The following is an 18,772-nucleotide window of genomic DNA, read 5'->3' on the forward strand; positions in this document are numbered from 1 at the left end:
CACGCGACCTGAAAACCTGGAAAACAATTTGTCAAGTTTCCTGTCATGGAAAATGAGAGAAATAGTCGAATGCCTGAGTATAAACTTCTATCTATCAGAGCTCCCCAGCTGGATAACATAGCCATATGAAAGGGCTAATATGTTCAGGATAATATTAATGTTCCAATGATAGTTTATGGACATGAGCATTATGAATAGGCTGCTATATTTTGGACACACTCCCAAGTTAAGTGACTGAAACTCTGAATAATGAAAGTTTGATTATCCTTCAAATGCAAATATAACTACTGTGGTAGTTATTATTGTTATATTATTTCATGATCAATTTGTCATAATTTCTAAGCATGTAAGAGATGACTTCATAGGTAAGTTATAGCCATGGACTGCACGTCATTTAAATCAGACTTCCACATCCCTGTCTGTCACACCAGCGAGATCGTCACTAAAAAGTTTCCTGGAAAAGGATCTCTAGAAAAGAGTGGGATCCTTGTAAAATGAAACATTTTAAATTATAATTTATAATTATTAATAAAACTCCAATTGTGTCACCGTACGGCACACACATGGTTCACATGGAATCAGTGACACACTGCTGTGTCCAATCTAAAACATTTCTACTTTTCTAGTCACACAGTCTGTGTTTGATGTTTCGATGATATTGTTAGAGTGAAGTACATGGATACATAACACAACACACGAAAATGAGTATTCTCCACATTGTAAAATCAATCAATGCATTTCCTCGGTTGTATTTTGACCTGAAAAATCCAAACAGAGCATATTCTAATTATATAGTACATATACACAGCAAATCATGGAGGCAAAAAAAGTAATCATGAATTACATTTTTTTTTTATTACTAATACGCTTTTTTTGAAACCAGCTATGTTTGCTAATCTCATATTAGTAAGTAAAAAAACTGGAATGGCCTTTGAAACTTATCAGGTCATGTATAGAATAGAAAACACTTTTTATTGTCATATACACGAAATTTGACCCATCCATGTATATAGGGAGCAGTGGGCTGCCAATGAAAGGGGGTTCAGTGGCAGTAAGTGTCTTGCTCAGGGACACTTCAACACGTGGCACGTCCCAGTTGAGGATCGAACCATTGACCCTGCAGTTACCAGACAACCCTCTTCTTAAGCCAGTGAGCCACGGTCGCCCCCAATATAGTTACTCACATATCCCTGCCCCGCTGTAAATATATGCAAATGAGCACAGACTCAATAAAAACACGATCGTAGGCTCTTATGTCACAGAAAACGTCACAGCTGTAGCTGCAGTGTGACACAGCCGTCTGCCTGGTGCTGTTGTGGGGTGCTGAGGATGTAGGCGAGGCCTTTGTTTGACAGCTCATCAATCATGTCGGCGTCGGTGGTGATCTCTGTGTTTGCTTTGACGCTGTGGAGTGTCAAGGTCAGAGGTATGATTGCTGTGATGAGAAGCATGAACAACAGTGTTGTAGCTGCTCAAAAATCTTTCTGCAGCTCTATCTGTACGACTTCTCCCTTCTCTGTGTCTCCAAATGTATTGTTAAACTTGTTCTATGGCGTTTATTTATTGTTCACAAGAGAAGCAGCTGTATTTTTTAAGTCCTGGATATAATTCAGTGATATGTTTTTGGTTATTGACAGTATAATATTTCTCACTGATACAAAAATGAACCAGTGGCCATATTATTGGTAAGTGGCTTAGTGTGGACAGAGTTGTATGAGCTAGAGCTGCACCGTACGATTATCTTCATGATCGGCGAATTGTTTTCGAGAATAATTGTTGTTCGGTCTATAAAATATCATACAACTGTGTGGAATGCCGATCACTATTTCCGAGTGCCCAAGTAGACTAATAGTTTATTTTGTCAAAGACATTCAGTTTACAACAGCAGAAGGCAAAGAAAATCAGCAAATCTACACATTTTATTCCGCCGACTAGCCCTATTATTGCTTTATTTATGCTATAGCAGTAGAGGTCTAAAAAGTGAATAGCATAAAATTGCATTTCAGTAGGTATATGTCTACGTTGTCCATTAACGTCACACTGCTTATTTATGATACAGTACAAAATAATAGTCATTCTAAAAATCCTTTTCAAAAAGTGTCACCTGTTAGAACACGAGCAACTTCATTTGTGGCCTGCTGCTTGTGGTGACCCAGATTATAGAGCGTTGTGATTGTATGACATACATTTTGACATTCTTGTGCTTGACTGAAGTGTGGATTTCAGAGGGGATCCTGGAAGCTTAACAGGCTTATCCCACCTTGTTATCCCTCATTGTCCTCCTCTCTCTGCCCTGCTCATGCCTCTGCTAACCTCTGCTGCTCTGGAGCCAGTACACGGTCAGACTTAGTGCATCTGTTTCTGGTTGGTTGAGCTCCTCACCCCTCTGTATGTACAATCAAGTGATGGTTTCATTGCAACTGCAGCAATATGTCTTCGTTAGGTCACTTAAGAGCCTTTTTTTTTTGCATCATGTTTATGTTAATACACTCGAATAGCAATTTTGGTTTGACATGGAAGGCATGAATTATGTAACGCTGTGACAGAATCAGAGTCACTTTATAGTAAATGCAGAGAATTGTTGCCTTGATAGAGGTGCAAGAAGTTAAACATGAATGACCAATAAGTAGAATATGTTTGGTTAGTTAGTATTATTACTATAAAGAAATGAGACTATTAGGAGGTTTTTGGCTGCATGTTCTTTAGGATTGGACTTTTGCAAGAAATCTGAACAAAACGGGAGGAAAACTATTATGCCTTCAGCACACACAGAGCAAAAGCTCATAAGCTGTTGATGCTATTCATACTGTTTGTGTGTTAATAGTACCTCTAACAAAAAACAAAACAAAAAAGCAACAGCTTGAAACTAATTTATGATAAATAGCAGTTGAATTATATTAAAATACTAAAATTATTTTGACAATAATATAGAAAATTGAAAAATGCTACATATTGTACATCTAAGTATATTGCTTTGGGAATAGTAAGACCTCAGATTTGTGCTGGAGGTTAGCGATGGACATATAAGACACAGCAGGCCCATTCAACGTCCTGTCTAGATGAGCTTTGGCATCCTTTAAAGTCTCTCTGAGGGCCCAATTTAGAAAGTCAGAGGCAAAGCCATGTGATTTTAAGTGCTTTTGTGGAGTCTATTTTTTTCAGACTGTCACAGGTGACCCAAACCGTTCCTTCACCTGACCGACCTGTGATGCACAGTATCGGTCTTTGAAAAGCAGACTGCTGGGCTCAACCCTTCGAGGTCACTCTACAGGAAAAACACATTTCTATTCTTGACTCGTGATCTTTAGTTTGTACTTCCTGTATTATGTGAGGCTTGCATGAAGTTAAATCTGGACATCCCATCTTGTCCCTATCCTTTTTCAGCATTTCTCCAATTATTTTCCACACTGACTATTCCAGTCTTCCTAAAGACCCAGAATAAATCTAAACAAGATCAGCAATGCGGGTTCATGAGACAAGCTGGCTACTGATCAGGCCCCAATTTGTGAAAATAGGCCCTCGACTTTCTATTCCTATACTTTTCTAATTTAGGTTGAGTATAATCATACATCATGAGCCCATACTGAAACAGCTGCAGCATATAACATCCATATTAGGCTTGATCACTGAGCAGTATCAAACAGCATTCAACTTCATTGTGGTAAATGCACAGATACTATTTTTTTTCTTACAAAACTAGAGGAGATCTGTTGTCTCTAGATGTCAACATTTGTCACTTTTAAAAGTGCCCTTTTGAGTTTTCTGTTAGTCACCAAATCTCATTGTGGGTATCCTTGAGATCTAAAAAAAAATGTGTTGAATGAATTTCCTTTCTCATAAAACATTTGCAAAGCGTTTTAAATCCTGTAATGTTTACGTCCATGTTTAGGTTACAGTCTTTCCCTTTGCTGCTTGCAGTATTACTGCCACTTGTATATCAGGTGAATAGTGTGAAACCTATGGCAGGGCTGTGTATAAGGTCGCATGCGTGCACGTGCATGTGTGTCCTTGTGACACACAACAGGGACCCACTCATAGAAAAACACCTCCATTATGCTATACTAGAGGTCAAGAACTCCACAGGGAACCATTGCTTCCGTTTGTCGTTCAACCTTTATGTGAACAAAATGCCCTCTTCATTTGAGCTTTATGTTTAAGCAGAGCAAATACATAACTCAGGATGAGACCTTCATATTAACCCAGTGCACAGCTGCCATGTCACTATCTGATTCCCACCGTTGACCACTACCTGTCATTTCACACCCACAGCCTGCCATGTCAAATGGCTCTTGCAATCCCCAAGCCCATCAGAGCTCCAGCATGCAGCTAAACTCCTACAGTCGTCCCCTGCCTGCTCTCATACGCACGGCCCCAGGAGACGACCAGGAGCTCCACTTTGATACGGTCTCTTTCCTCTCTGTGTGTGTGTGTATGAGGTCATACCAGGACAAGAGGGCCTTATTTGAAGAGGAAATGATTAAATGTATGAGTCACTGAAATATGTGTTGTGCAACAAAATCAGAAATCATGTGTTTTTTTTTACACCGTACTGTAATTGTACAACCTGAGTGATAAAACATTTTTGTAAAGAAACAAATTGAATCATTATATTTTGCTTATATGTATCCCTCCATGGCAAGACAGTACATGTATTTACTGTTGCTTTTGTCTCTGCCACGGGCACATGCTCTTTGTGCTTTCAACCTGACAGTTGACAGTCCGCTGTTTTGCCTCTGGGCTCGGTGCCGCAGTGAAAGATGACTTACTTTTTGGACTTTTTAATGGGTCTGTGATTGCCTGCAGAGCCCTAACTGAGCTCTCTGACTTTCAGTCACCCGGTCTGGCCCGTACAAGTTCTCCACGCATCAAAGGAATATTTCACCATCAAAATATTCTTACATTCTTATGTACCATTAATCTGTAACGATGAGTGCATTCGGAATGCTATTTTGTGATGAAATGTACCCATTTTCCCTCAATTTATCCTGTTTACGTCTAATCCAGGAAATAATTCGTCACAGGTTATAGAGTAACTCTATCGTGATACATTTTGAAATGATTGCAGGAAACACACAGGTGTAATTAATAACATAAATAACACAAGCTTGCTATTGTTCATGCTGGCTACTGGGTCATTTAATGGAGTTGAGCCATCGTTAATGTTATTAATTGCACCTGTGCTTTTCTTTGTATGACAAGTCACAAAAATCGACTTTGTAAAAAGTAATTGAAATATTTAAAGGTGTTTAAATCAGACTTCCACAGCAACAGGAACATTTTTTGTGCGATCCTTGTCTGTCATAACAGCTAGATCATCACTGGAATGTCTTGGAAAAGTCCTGGAAAATGAATTTCGAAAATAGTACCTTTAATAATTACTGACTGATCTATGAAGTTATTAGAATGCATTCGAACTAACATTACTGAGAAATCTCGGTCTGGCTTTTCAACTGACTCTTGTGTTGAATGTTTTCTGTGAAGAGTTTTTTTCTCTTGCAATTTACTCTCAACACTATACTACATTGCAATGCAAAGGGTTAAGTGTATTGAACTTCTTTTCAGCCATCGGCACAGTAACTATTGGTAATTCATCATCCTCAGCTGGAAGTGTAAAACAGCACCATATGTTTATTCCACCGCTCTGCTGATGATGCTATCTAATATTAATATTAAATAGGCCACCCAGCCATTACATTCCCTAAAAATCTGAGCTTCTTCAGAATTTCTTTCATCAAAGCTACGAATACATGCTGAATTTATTTGGTCTGTTCACTTCTAGAGATGTTATTTGAAACTGCCTGAAGAGTGTTGCTTTCATCATTCTCTTTCATTGGTCTGACTTTTTAGTATAAACTGTAGCGGATGAGTGCCCCCTTGTTTCTGTCAGATGAATCATATAAATAAAAAAAACAATGCATTTGACTGACTAAAGGTCATTCATGCTTTTACATTGTCTGTTTTCAACCATAGATGCTTTACTGCTGACACAGTAGTTGTTGATGTAATAGTTTATTTTAGGGACCTCGCTGTCACAAAAGAAACACAGACTGAAATGCTTCTGAATCATATAGTGTTATCATTAAAACATCCCCATAAATGTTTATAAGTTGCTATGCCCCGTCTCAGTATACGTTTCATTGTGAAACCACAATAGATAATAGTTCATTAAGACTGTTTTTGAGTGTATTTTCTGGTGGGGCATGCAGTATAACACAGTCAGCACTTTAAAAGTAATTAAGTATAGAAGTTTGAAGAAACTAAGTCAGTTTCGGCCAGTTAGAGGACAACAATTAACAAATGTGGCTTGACGATAAGCATGTTTCTGAATGATATTTGAAACATATTGTCATTTATTTAGTAGCATAATTGTTATTCTTTTCTTATTTAGACAGAAAGGGCCCAGAGCTATTAGTTCAGCACATTTGGTTCCACATTTAGGAACTTCATCACTTGACGTCTGCACATATCAAATATACTTGTTAGTGTATTTTGGAACCCTTTTGTACCAATCATTTACATAACACAGCAACATTACAGTGTTAAATATGTTCACATCATATCAAAAGATGTCAGCAGCACTGTGCCTATATCATTTATTCACTGAATTGTTTGCTCAAAAATCAGTTAAGTTTGTCCGCTGTTTGTCCATTTTCGGCAAAAAAGGGTTTGAGCCAGCAGATATATGAGCCGTCATGCGAGAGCGGGGGAATGTGTCCCCTGTCACCTTCTAAAAAGCTTGCAAAAAGCCCTAAATAATGGCTCTCTGATGTGCCTGCACTGGAAAACAAAGAGACCCTCGATCGGAACATTATCACTATTGCTTTATATAGGAAGATACAGGAAAGATTAAATGTAATGTCCAGTGTTGGGCTATTTAGAAAGTTCAATGTACACTAGCTTTTCTTAAACAAATGACTATAATGTAACTGCATATATCATCATATCACCAAATCTTAAATGAGGCTAGCTCAAACACAGGAGCAAGGACAGTAGAGAACAGCCTTGGTGAGCAGTAATACGAGTGGACAGAGTGCAACAACATAAGCCATGACTACAGTGTCCTGGGCTGCATCAGGACAGAAGTCAGCGTGTCGACACGTCGAGCTGAAAAAGACCAAGAGCCTCAGCGTCAGTGGATAGGCTGACTTTTATTTGGAGCGAGAGAGCAAGAGAGAGAGAGAGAGAGAGACAGAGAGAGACAGAGAGGACAGAGAAAATTTGGCGGTGGAAGAAAATTCATTTCCCTGTGTCAGTGGATTGTCCACAGTTGGTTTTTTTCCTTCAGTGTTTGTTTCCTGTCATTTTATCAAGGAAAAGGGTGAGACCACTGGCGTCAATCCGAGGGCAGTCTTAACATTGTTTTTGACAGAAATGTTAGAAACAAAAACAAGCTTTGACATGGGAGTTGTTAGATGTGCGCTTTCAATGATAGTGCACAACACCCAGATTTAAGCACTGCATTCCTCGACCAAGGCTATACACAATCTATAGAATTTGTTATTTTAGGTAATAAAACGTCTTTAAAAATCTGCTAATATATATAGTTAAAGACAATCAACTCAATTTGGTACATGCACCCAAAATGTTCCAAGTTGAAATGTTGCAAAGGAATGCCCTATATTGCAATCTTAAGAAATATTTAAAAGTGAGTCTGTGTAACATTTGTAGAACAGCGCCCTATGTGCAAACAAGTGACATTTACCAGATAATAGTACATGCTGAAATGTAGTGTTTACGTATAGCAAAGTCACCGTTAGCAGACTGCCTCAGTATATACAATAATACATGTATTACTGCTAATGTTGTATTACTGCCTCAATAATACAACAATATCTATCTAAAGTTAGCTAGTATTAGCTAATATTAGCCACCATGAGCTACTGGTCGTACCAGACCAAGTATGGCTGTTGAATAGGATGTTTTATTTGCTCATAAGTAAATTCATTTTTCTTTTTTAATTTGTAAGGAGAAAAGTTTGTTGTTTCTTCTTTCAAAAGTTACAGTCTGGCTTCAAACTATTCTTGGAATCACACCACACACTGATTATATGGTCTCCTTGGCCACAGACAAACAGTCAAGCTGGACCAAAAACATACTGTGTGCTTCTTGTCAGCAGTAACGAATGAATGAATCTCTTATAATACCATGTACACTTCTCTGCATGGTTGCAGGGTTAAGTGTTTGCTGGGCTGTGGTCCAGAGAGCTGATGCGTGTCTCAGCCTGCTGAGCTGTTTGCACCCTCTGAAAAAAAAAAAAAAAAAAAAAAGAAGCATGGTGCTGGGTGTGTGTGTGGCATCCTCCCTCCCATCCATACTGTCACCTCAGCAGTGCTTGGCATCGCTACCACCATCCTCCTCCAGCACCGCACAGACACAATCCCTCCACACACAGACAAAAGACACAGAAGGTATGTGCAACACATATGTTAGGATACTTTCAATTAAAATACTCTCCTCCCAGACTTTCCTCCACCTGAATACTGAAATTCTTAATTCTAATTTCGATAGAACAACAACAGCTCAAAGCAGTCGTATATATGCTTCCGACTTCCATAACCAGCCAGAACATAGGAGGGACTTCTGAGCCACTTCCTCAGAGGCAGTTGAAAAGGCTTCCTAAATTTGTTTCTCTGCTCCTAGGGTTCCATCCACCTCACTAGTGAATTATACCCTCTTGTTTACCATTTTCCTCACACAAGAGAACAAAAACAGCTCAAAGCAAAAGGAGAAGCAGCGTATAATAAGAGTGGAGCAGCGGGAGCCCCGGCAGTGTCATGTCTGTGTCCTGGTAGCTCAGAGATTGTGCTGGCTGCAGAGGGGAAAGAACAAGTGTGGAAATGAGGTCTGTGGGTTTGTGTGTGCTGGTTGCAGAAGGTTTTAGAGACAAGTCAGGATCGCGCAGCTGACTAAAGAAGTAATAGTAATCATAGATGCTTGAAGTATCAATTTCTTACAGGAGGTTATCATCACATGGTTATTTAATTCCATCACCAATCAGTTTCCCCCTTTTATTTCTCAAGAATTGGCTTCAAAGTTGGAGATAATCATCTGATTCCATACTGCCTGATATCATATCGGCCTAAAGCGTCTCTGTATCAGCATAATCCAAATAGTTGTTCACGCTATATGATGTCTACACTGAGTGAAATATTCTAACTTTTATACACATTTCCCAAATTTCAGCCTGACATATTTTGCATCGTTGGAAACATTGAGCTTGAGACTAAAATGGCAGATAAAGTTCTATGGGTGTGAAGAATCAATGTTTGGCTGCACAGCACAAGTTTGTAATAAAGACTGACCCACCGGTGACTCAGTGGGGTTTAAGACGTTAAAGAATATATTGGTTTGTAAAGCTTGTGTGGCTAGCACGGAAGTAACTGATCATTATTTTCATGATCCATTAACCTTCGTAAAATGTCGGAAGAAAAAGTAAAACAAACACAATTTTCCATAACCCATGGTGACATCTTAACCAGCCTGTGACATATATGCTCCACGAATGACTAAAACAATGAATTGATTACAAAAAATGTTGTTCGTGCCACTCCTATTGAAATGTAATCCGCGTACTTTTAGTAAGTTAACTTAATAATACAACGTATCACAAAACCTAGTAATACTTGTAACAGATGATGTGACATCTTCTGTTCCTTTTCTTTCAAGGCTGAATGAAGCTTGACAGAATGAGGAACCACAAAGGTAAATTACTTTAGTAAAGGACCTGCTTGTAGATTTCAAGCATTTTCTCATTCTTTGACTCATTCCCTTTTAACCAACTGCTGCACTGATTTCTGGTGTTGGTGGGACTTTCTTTTTCCACTGCCCACTATTTTCTCATCACTCCCAGCCTCTCTCACCATCTCCTTTTATCTGCATATCTTCCCCTCTCTCGTCAATTGTTAAAATCCTCCCATATGCTAAGCTCTGTCAGAGCAGGTGGCAAACCACAGGTGGACCCCACACCTCCGCTCGGACTGGCCTCCATTCGCGCACCCAAATTTATGTTGCCACTGGGCCCACTAGGCAGGGGTGAGAGGGTGGCCAGGAAGTTCTCACTCAGTTCGATGACCAAGTGGTTTGGCTCTTTAGTGGCCTTGAAGGACACATATCCTTTTGTTGTCTAGCTTTTGTCCCCTCTTCCCACTCTTTGTTTAATATCAGTGTTTTTTTAAAGAATGGATTACATTTTGTGGTATAGCAATTTCACTAATCACATTTGAGCACATTAGTGATTTATTGAATAAGAGGAATTAAGTGGGATCACAAATAGAGCATGCAAGGGCTGTCTTTAAGAAGTGAATGGTGTCGGTTAAATGAAATTCAGAGATTTATTCCTCTGAAAACAAATGATGAAAAGCATTGTGCCAGTTCTCTGGGATATTGGTGACATTTAACAATACATTCAGAGTTAGTGACCTGGGACATTTCCAGAATGTGCAAGTATTAGATCCTATTATAGTTTACATTTAATGGTTAGGAAACATATAAAGACAAAAAAAATGTTTTCAAATAGCTTTACAGTGCCAGCGTGTGAGTACACACTGCCTGAGGCTAATCATTGTGTGCAATTCAGAAAACATGGACTCAATGCCCTCAGTCATTTCCACAGAATGTGCTGGACAGTTCTCAGAAATGTACAGTTCATGTTCAGGGTGTTTTCATTCAATATTCAATCAAACTTGAACAACAGTATGAGTATAAATGACTGAGATGTGAGTATCTTTTATCCCTTTGGCAATCCATGTACATGTTTGTCATCAAAAGGTTCCCTCCAACACTGAAGAACTTGTACGGATTGCTAGCTGGGTGCACTTCAACAGGAGAAACATGCTGATGGGGTGGAAGGTGTGACAGTACTGCAAAGCTTTACAAATGGATAAAAGAACCCCTCTGTGGATGTGTCGAGGATGTGCTGAGAATAAAAGGAGAGAAGAGGACAGGGTCAGATGAGACAACTCCATGGCGTCTTGGCGAATTAATCACCTCCAGCATCTTCGTGATAGTTACTTTAATATACACCTCTCATCTCTCTTTCTTCCTTTTATTGAGGCATAATTTCTGCAAAGGCACAAAACACTGTAACACGAGTCTGTGTGTTATCTTAGTTATACTTGAGCACAGCTGCCATCTCTCTTGAATAGGCTTATTCTATTTGTTCCACTGTGTCTCTTTTTCTCTCTTTTGGGAATAAATGTCTGCCCTTGGGGTACAGAACTCTTTGTGGCTATTAGAAAGATGTGTGTGTACCTCCATACCTGGCGAGTGATTTTCTTTCACCTTGTCACATTAAAATGATTACTATTCAACCGTCAATTAAAATATTCTACTCAAAGGTCAATATATTTATCTGACACCATCAACACCATCAGAATGGATCCCTACAACTCCAGCCTTCTGGGGAATGTGTACTGTTTGAATGTGGTGTCTTACATGGTGGTGTGACATACATGGCTATTCGTCCTGGCTTCATCTGTCATATTTAGAGAAGGTAATTCTGTGCTGACAGGCAATAGGCAAATAGGCTGTCAGATTTTACAAGCTGCCAGTTAATAGAGCAGAGCATCACTGTCACTTTATACAGTTTTTGGCTTATGGTAGGCGGGAACGTGGTACCACTTTCTAACAAAGCAAACTGTGTAATGGGTTTATGAAATGTAAGTAATGGCTTTAATAAATCATTCACTAATGCTTTCTAGATCCATTCTGAGCCATTGATAAGAATAGCTTTTGGCTTGTCGGGTTGTAGAGAAATCCTTTGGCTTATTGTGTTTATCCTTCTCTAGAATAACATCTGCTTTTTGTTTATGAATAGCTATTAGGAAGAAACTCCAAAGGCTCTTTGACTACTTATCTCAACCAAAATCCATTTATTAACATTCACAGCTGCAGACTGGATGGATTATATACCATCCTTTATTGATGAATTACTAATAAGAAATTATAATAATAATAATAGCTTGAATTTTTCTAGCACCTTTCAAGTGACCCAAGAACGCTTTACATATGTGAAGGTGGAACAGATAACACACAAACATAAAATGCATGTAAAGAGGAGGGGTCTGAGCACAGAGCGTGGGGGATGCCTTGGTTCAGCTTTAAAAGTAGGCCTTTGTTGGTATAATTATAAGTATTAACCTGTCTTTTCACTTTATTTTCTGTTAACAGAAAAATCCACCTATGATGCTTCCGGCTCCTTGTCTTTATCAAGTGACCCCGCTGTCACAGCTGCTCCTGCTCATCCATTGGCTGACCTGTCGGTGGTGGAGGAGGTGCCTTTCTCAGTCGTCCATTCAGATGGTGACTCAGAGTCTGAGGGGGGAGGTTTATCAGGGCAGCCTGCCTTTTCTTCTGTCTTAACCGTCATGGCAGGTACTGTCAAACATCCAGTGAGCCTTGATCAAAGTAGAACCTTGCCAACCATCACCAGGGACAAGACCCACACCACCCAATGGCCTTCACATAGTTCCAGCCACGGCTCAGAGATGTCCTCCTCATCGTTGTCTGTGGAGGACAGGATCAGCCCCGCCAGCTCAGGTCTGACTTCCAGCATGTCTCACCAACACACCACACCCCCTCCAGCTGTTACCATGGCATCGACTGTCTCTGTGCCATCACATGTGTCCTTTATGGATGGAAACAGGAATGGCTCATCATTGACAGTATTATCTTCTTCATTGTCATCCTCAATGTCTTCATCAGCTCCATCCACTTCCTCTGTATTGTCATACGTAGCGTCTCTATTTTCTCTATCGTCTTCTGTTGGGTGGATAAACAAAGGTGCTTCATCTCATGGTCAAAGGATTGTGTCCAGCCCTGCCCCTCGGACATCATCACCAGCAGACTCTCTGGGTTGGACACACAGTCTAACAACCACTCACTCCACTACTCATTCAGGTGTTGACCCACTAACTGTTACACAGGGACAACAAAGCACAACAACTAAACCATCACAGTTCCCAAGTGAAACTAGCATTGAAAAGAGAACTGAAGTGACTCATGAGTCATTATACTCATCAGAAGATAAAATCTATGGAGTGAGTGAAGCATACATAAGGAGTGCAAGCACAAAAGGGATCAAGACACCAGCAACCAGCACATACACATCATACTCTACTCATAACCATGGAGAAAATCTTTTAAAGATTTTACGCAAAACTGCTCAGACCCAGAACCCAGGATTAAACTCTGTATCAGCCAGTAATATTGAAATTAGCACCTCATTTCCCTCCAATCAAGAGAAACAAGCTGTTCAAAGGCAGCAGGGAGCTTTACAAAATCCCACATCAGCACTGCTGTCTGCCCATCCTAAAGGCTATTCAGTTTCTAATCATGTCACACAGCAGATGTTAAATCCAACAGCATATGAGGAAAAGAAAAACAAGACAGCGGAAGACATTCAGACTTTTGTTCACAAAAGCGTTGGAGATACAGTCATGTCGCGTCTGAGTTCACATGTTGTAAATCCAACCGTATCTCCGGCAATGACACTCAGACCCGCTGAGACTCCAGCAGGTAAAACGTCTCCCTCTGAAACTGCAATCACTGAGCTAACTCCAATCCACTCTGGCATGGTTTCCTCAGAGCATTTATCTAATCCCGGTGATTTACTGATGGCAGAGGGTCACGGCAGCCCCAGAGTTCCTGCCATCAATATATATTTCAACCAGGGAGAGATAGCAGCAGCAGAGCTCAAATCCATGTCCACTCAAGCTTACCCAAATAACTCACTTTCACTCATAGGGTCGAGGCCGGAGGCCAAAACTGGTTCCATCCACAGTTCAATCACCAGAACGGGAACAACTTCTTTCCCATCGGAGTCAGATTCACTTCCGTTGCCAAGTAATATAGTCATAAGCGTTCAAGAATTTTCAACACAAACAGAATCTCCCAAGTTCATAACTCAGGAGCCGAGAGGACGGACAACGGCAAGAATTTTATTTGCCTCCAACAGTAGGACAGTGCCTCTTTCTGGTTCAGCATTGCCAGTTAGTTTCACAAAAGATATGACCTATAAAACCATGTACGAAAGTCTCTCACACCCCACCCGGCTTATGTACTTATTGCCGTTGTTCCTCAGCGGCAGCCCAAGCAACACTGATGATAGCACTGGTCTGTCTGCCAATAGTGACGTTCATTTTGCAGACCAACCCAAAGCCTCATTATCATCCCAAATTACCCCTTCCCAAAGACCTTTTCAAACAAGGTCTTTACTTACGTTTTTCCACAAGTTTTATACAACTCGACCTCCCAACAAATCTCATCAGACAGCGTTTTCGGCTGAAATATTTGCTCATATTATAAAATCCGAGAGAGCTAGTCGCGGGACATCTTTGACTTTTGAGGTGGAAACAACTGCAGGGAAGAGTAAACCGTCACCAGCCTTCGATATTCACATGACACATGCAGAGAAGCCTACTAAGAGCTTCCACAGAAATGCTGCAAATAGTTCAGTTTCTCCTTTATTTAATGGAGATGAAGAGTCTGCTGTAATCAGAGACACTTTGTTTTACAAGAAGGGTATTCCATCAAGGCCGTTCACAACAAAGGTTCCATCTTTCATAACTACAAAAGACATTGTCATGTTGAATAAAAGCTCTGAGGGTTTTGACAAAGGATCTCCCACTGAAATAGCTATTTTTCGTGTAACATCTGATGCTGCATTAGAACCTCTTAAAAGTCTTTCTCGTGAAGACGATTTGACACACACAAGCAGTTTTGAGCGGCCTCCTCTTTCCTCGTGGTCTGAAATTACCCTGACACCGAGGACGAACTCTGCTTATCGCTCTCAGGGACCAATCACCACTGTGAGAAGTGATGGATCAAATTTTTATTCAGGCAGACAAAGAACCATTCCCTCCACTGCTTCCTCTGTTGCAAGTACTTCCTTCAGTGATGGACAAAACAGCAGTGGATCTTTTGGTGCTATTTTCAGCTTTGGCACAAAACTAATGGCACCATATACAAAGTGGAAAACCACCAAGACGGTGTCTTTTCAAAGCACAGCCTTTGAATTAGAAAATACATCTATTGGCTTTGATAGGGCAAGTTCTAATTTCCAAGCAGATGGCCCGTTGTATGATCATCCAAAGCTGGAAGACGGACAAGAGGGTAATGTGCATATATTGAATTCAACTGATCAAACTGTAGTTGCCAGTGATCCAAATTCATTCAATCCTGCAGTTCATTCATCTGTTACACATGTTAAAGGAACATCAGATTATAAAAAAGAGAAACTGAATTTGTCCCCAGCTGATCTCAGATCTGCGGTGACTGTCAATGTACAACAAGGAGCCACTGTAAACACTGCATGGGGTTCAGATGGTTTTCTGCCCCTCTCTCATACAACTACTGACTCCGTAAGGTCTTCAAAAGCTTCTTCTCTTGCATCGGTGTATACGAGCAAGCACAGCTCCCCTCTGGCAGATGTTGACTCCCTTGAATATGCTGCTGTCACACTTTCAAACAACCCTGCGCTCAATTTCTCTGGCACTGACAATATCAATAACCCAACTGATTCAATACTGAAGGGGTTAACCCTTCCAACAGAGCTGCGGCCACCATCCTTTTCATTTCACTCATCATCATCAGAGACTTCATCATCATTATCATCATTGTCAGAGATTTCACCACTATCATACAGTAGTAGTTACAAAGCTTCTCAGTCGTCTTCCTTACATACGAATCCTCACACCTCAGTGTCTTACAAAGCTTCATTGACATCGTTGTCAGCATCAATATTGTCAATAAAACCAACCATGCACCCAGGCACTGCATCATCATCATCCGTGTCTGTAAAAGCTACATTTCCATCCTCTTCACCAAGTCTGACCTTATCAATAGATCCTGATCATTCAGAGGAAGTGACTGAGATGTTTGTTGTCCACACAGAGGCGGGGACAGATGAGTTAACCGCTGGAACATCCAGAGCTGTTGCGCACACTTTCCCCAAAGAGAAAGCAACCAGTTTAGCCCCCTCTCAATCAGTCAGAATCACCATTTCTGCTGGGCCCACCGAGAGGACATCTCAGGTATCACCTCTGCACCCTCGACAGGACACCCCGACAGACTCTGTCCAGCTTAACACCACAACTGTAGCTTCAACGACCAAAACTAAACACCCCACCACTACCACGCCTTCCCCAAGAGTCACCACTGGAACCACACAGTCTATCACCACTACCACACCACAGCCTGCACCTGTGACCAGGAGAACGACAACCACCACAACGACTAGGACTCAAACCAGCAGGAGAACGTTCACACCACCATTTCCCAGAACGAACCCTCCCAGGGACACCAGCGGCATCTTTATATCCCCTTTTACCACCACCACAGAGGCTCCACCACAGCAGTGTAACATCACAGAGAGATTGTGGGTGAAAACAGGTAAACAATTCTTCTGACACAGTCCTAGCTAAATGATTTGAATTATAAAATCGTATTATTGCTGTATGTCTTGGTTTCTCCCGTTATTGTCTCTGTCTCTATATCCCTTGTAGTTGTTTCCATTTATGTGAGAAGAAACAGGCTGGACAGCATTCAGAGGCAGAACCTGCGAAGGGGACTAAGTCAGGGCCTCCGGAAGGCTCTGAATGATACGTCTGCTCAAGCACAGGTCAGCCTGTTGTCAGTTACTGTTGATCACTCAAGAAAAATACAGCTTCAGCAAGTAATAGATATACCTTTAACATCCATATATCTAGAGACTCAAACTGTGGAGTCTGAACAAACAGAATGATATACACAGTACATTTAATGTTTCTTACCAAAGCACATTGTATGTATACTTAAGGCCTAGGGAATGTGTTGAATGTATTATCTTACGCTACCAATTGTTGACAGTGGAATATTGTGAAACCATGTGCTCATGCATGTGCATCCCTTTGCGGATGCACGAGACACCAACAAAACTGGCACTGTTAAAACCTCTACAAAAAACTTCACAAATATATAAATTAGTATAGCTGTGAAACGGTAGCAACTCATGTTAAGAAGTGCTCACAAATTCTCTGATGCTGATAATGTCACTAAAGTGACTTTAAGATGAAGGAGGTGTCTTAAAGTAAAGGCAGTTTTCGAGTAGCACTCAGTTTACATACAAATATTGTAATCTTATCATAATTTCTTTATTATCTCTACAGCATCAATACACAAAAACAGATTGAACAGTTTGACCAGTGGCCTACGATCTAAAAAACTACCACTGTTCTTTATAGGTGGAGTTAGAATACAAATGACTGCAATTTATAGCTGCTAATCTGAATACGATGAACAGAACAAACTGTTGCTGGATCCTGGCTGAATAAGCGAGCTGTTTTCTAACACTGGTGAACAGTGAATGGTTCCTAATTGTGCCCTCACCAGAAATCTGGTTTATTAGTGTGGAGTGAATTAGACACTTGTAGCAAGGACCCTCATGTAGGCAATGTGAGAAGAGATGAGGACTAATATAGAAATTAGGTTGACTGAATGTGTCCCTGAAGGCATTGGGTGATGTCACATGTTTGAGTAACTGTACCAGCACTAAAACAAGATGTAGATTAGGACTGTAGCAGAGCTGTACATGAGAACTGTTGCTCCAATTTCCTCACATTCATTTATTCACAAAACAGAGTCATCAGAATCAAGTCACATTTCACCAAAAGGCAATCTTACCACAGCAGTAGACACACTAGATTTTGGTTGAACAAGAAATCAGGAAGTAACCAACCTTAGCATTTTGGAGTGCCTTCTGAGTGTTGTTTTGAGCAAGTGTTGAGTACATCTGTGTGCATGTTTCTGTGTGTGTGTGTGTGCGTGTTGTATATCCACAATCTGGTGAAATGGCTCTGCGTGTTGTATTTCTCAAAGTGGAAGTATCAAATAATTGAGAGTGAGGCCTGTGTATCCGTCCTGCCCATGTGAAGGTCAATGCTCTCATATGCGCTCTCTCTCTCTCTCTCTCTCTCTCTCTCTCTCTCTCTCTCTCTCTCTCTTTTTGTAGTCTCTGAAGGTGTCTTGCTTCAATGCACTCCTGTCACCCATTTCAACATTGCTTGGGTTCCTTTTAGTAGCACTGCTCTCTCATCCAATGGGAAGCAAGCTGTCGGCAAGGGAAATTGCTTCTGTGTTTAATTATAGGTTATAAATGGTTGGGATGAGAGCGATGTGCTGTGCTGATGATAAAAAGATGATGAGGAATAGACTAAATGAATTGAACCACAAGGCTAAAACCATTTTGAACCTTCAATAAATATATAAAAGTAAACTATTTTTGTGGCTTGCACGTATAAGGCTCTCCAGTGACTTGAAACTTTTAGAAAACTGACTCGATCTGTCGGGTTAATCTGTTGGCAGTCTTTCACACTCTTTAAGATAGAGTAAGTGGGAGTGTTACCAATCTCTGGCTTTGCTGGAAATGCAATCTCTTAATAACACCTTCACATGGGTGAAGCCTGAGAGGATGAAGTGATAATAAAGGGCTCTTTTCACAGAGCTCTTAACAAGGCTGAATTGTGAGGAGGCAGAGTGGTGATTCTCAGCTACAGAGAAGATAGGCCCTCAGTGTTTTAGCCAGTGGATCTCTTTGTCAGCGCAGGCTTTCAGATGGGTTCAGATAACAGACCTGCATGGTTTCACCTCACCTACACACACACACACAGACATAGTTTCGCTACATCTGTCATCATCCCTTTTCCGGTTTCCTTATACGTAGAGTTCACCAAAAAAAAAAACTCTTACTGACAAACATGTGCATTTGTTTTGCATTACACACAGTTACAAAACACAC

At 40.6% G+C, this 18,772-nt stretch overlaps 1 protein-coding gene across 2 annotated transcripts in view; it reads left to right on the forward strand.

Moving 5' to 3' along the window:
* The window catches only part of kiaa1549lb (KIAA1549-like b), a 59,246-nt gene that overhangs the window by 10,951 nt on the left and 29,523 nt on the right, over positions 1 to 18,772 (forward strand). For both annotated transcript variants that reach the window (XM_031846139.1, XM_031846140.1), the window contains exons 2-4: positions 12,169 to 12,537; positions 15,892 to 16,389; positions 16,503 to 16,618. In XM_031846139.1, the coding sequence (XP_031701999.1) occupies positions 12,169 to 12,537; positions 15,892 to 16,389; positions 16,503 to 16,618 (983 nt within the window). The remainder of the gene's footprint in view (positions 1 to 12,168; positions 12,538 to 15,891; positions 16,390 to 16,502; positions 16,619 to 18,772) is intronic.

Source organism: Anarrhichthys ocellatus, unplaced genomic scaffold, assembly GCF_004355925.1.
Source record: "Anarrhichthys ocellatus isolate YVR2014 unplaced genomic scaffold, GSC_Weel_1.0 scaffold6, whole genome shotgun sequence".
NCBI classification, from domain to species: domain Eukaryota; kingdom Metazoa; phylum Chordata; class Actinopteri; order Perciformes; family Anarhichadidae; genus Anarrhichthys; species Anarrhichthys ocellatus.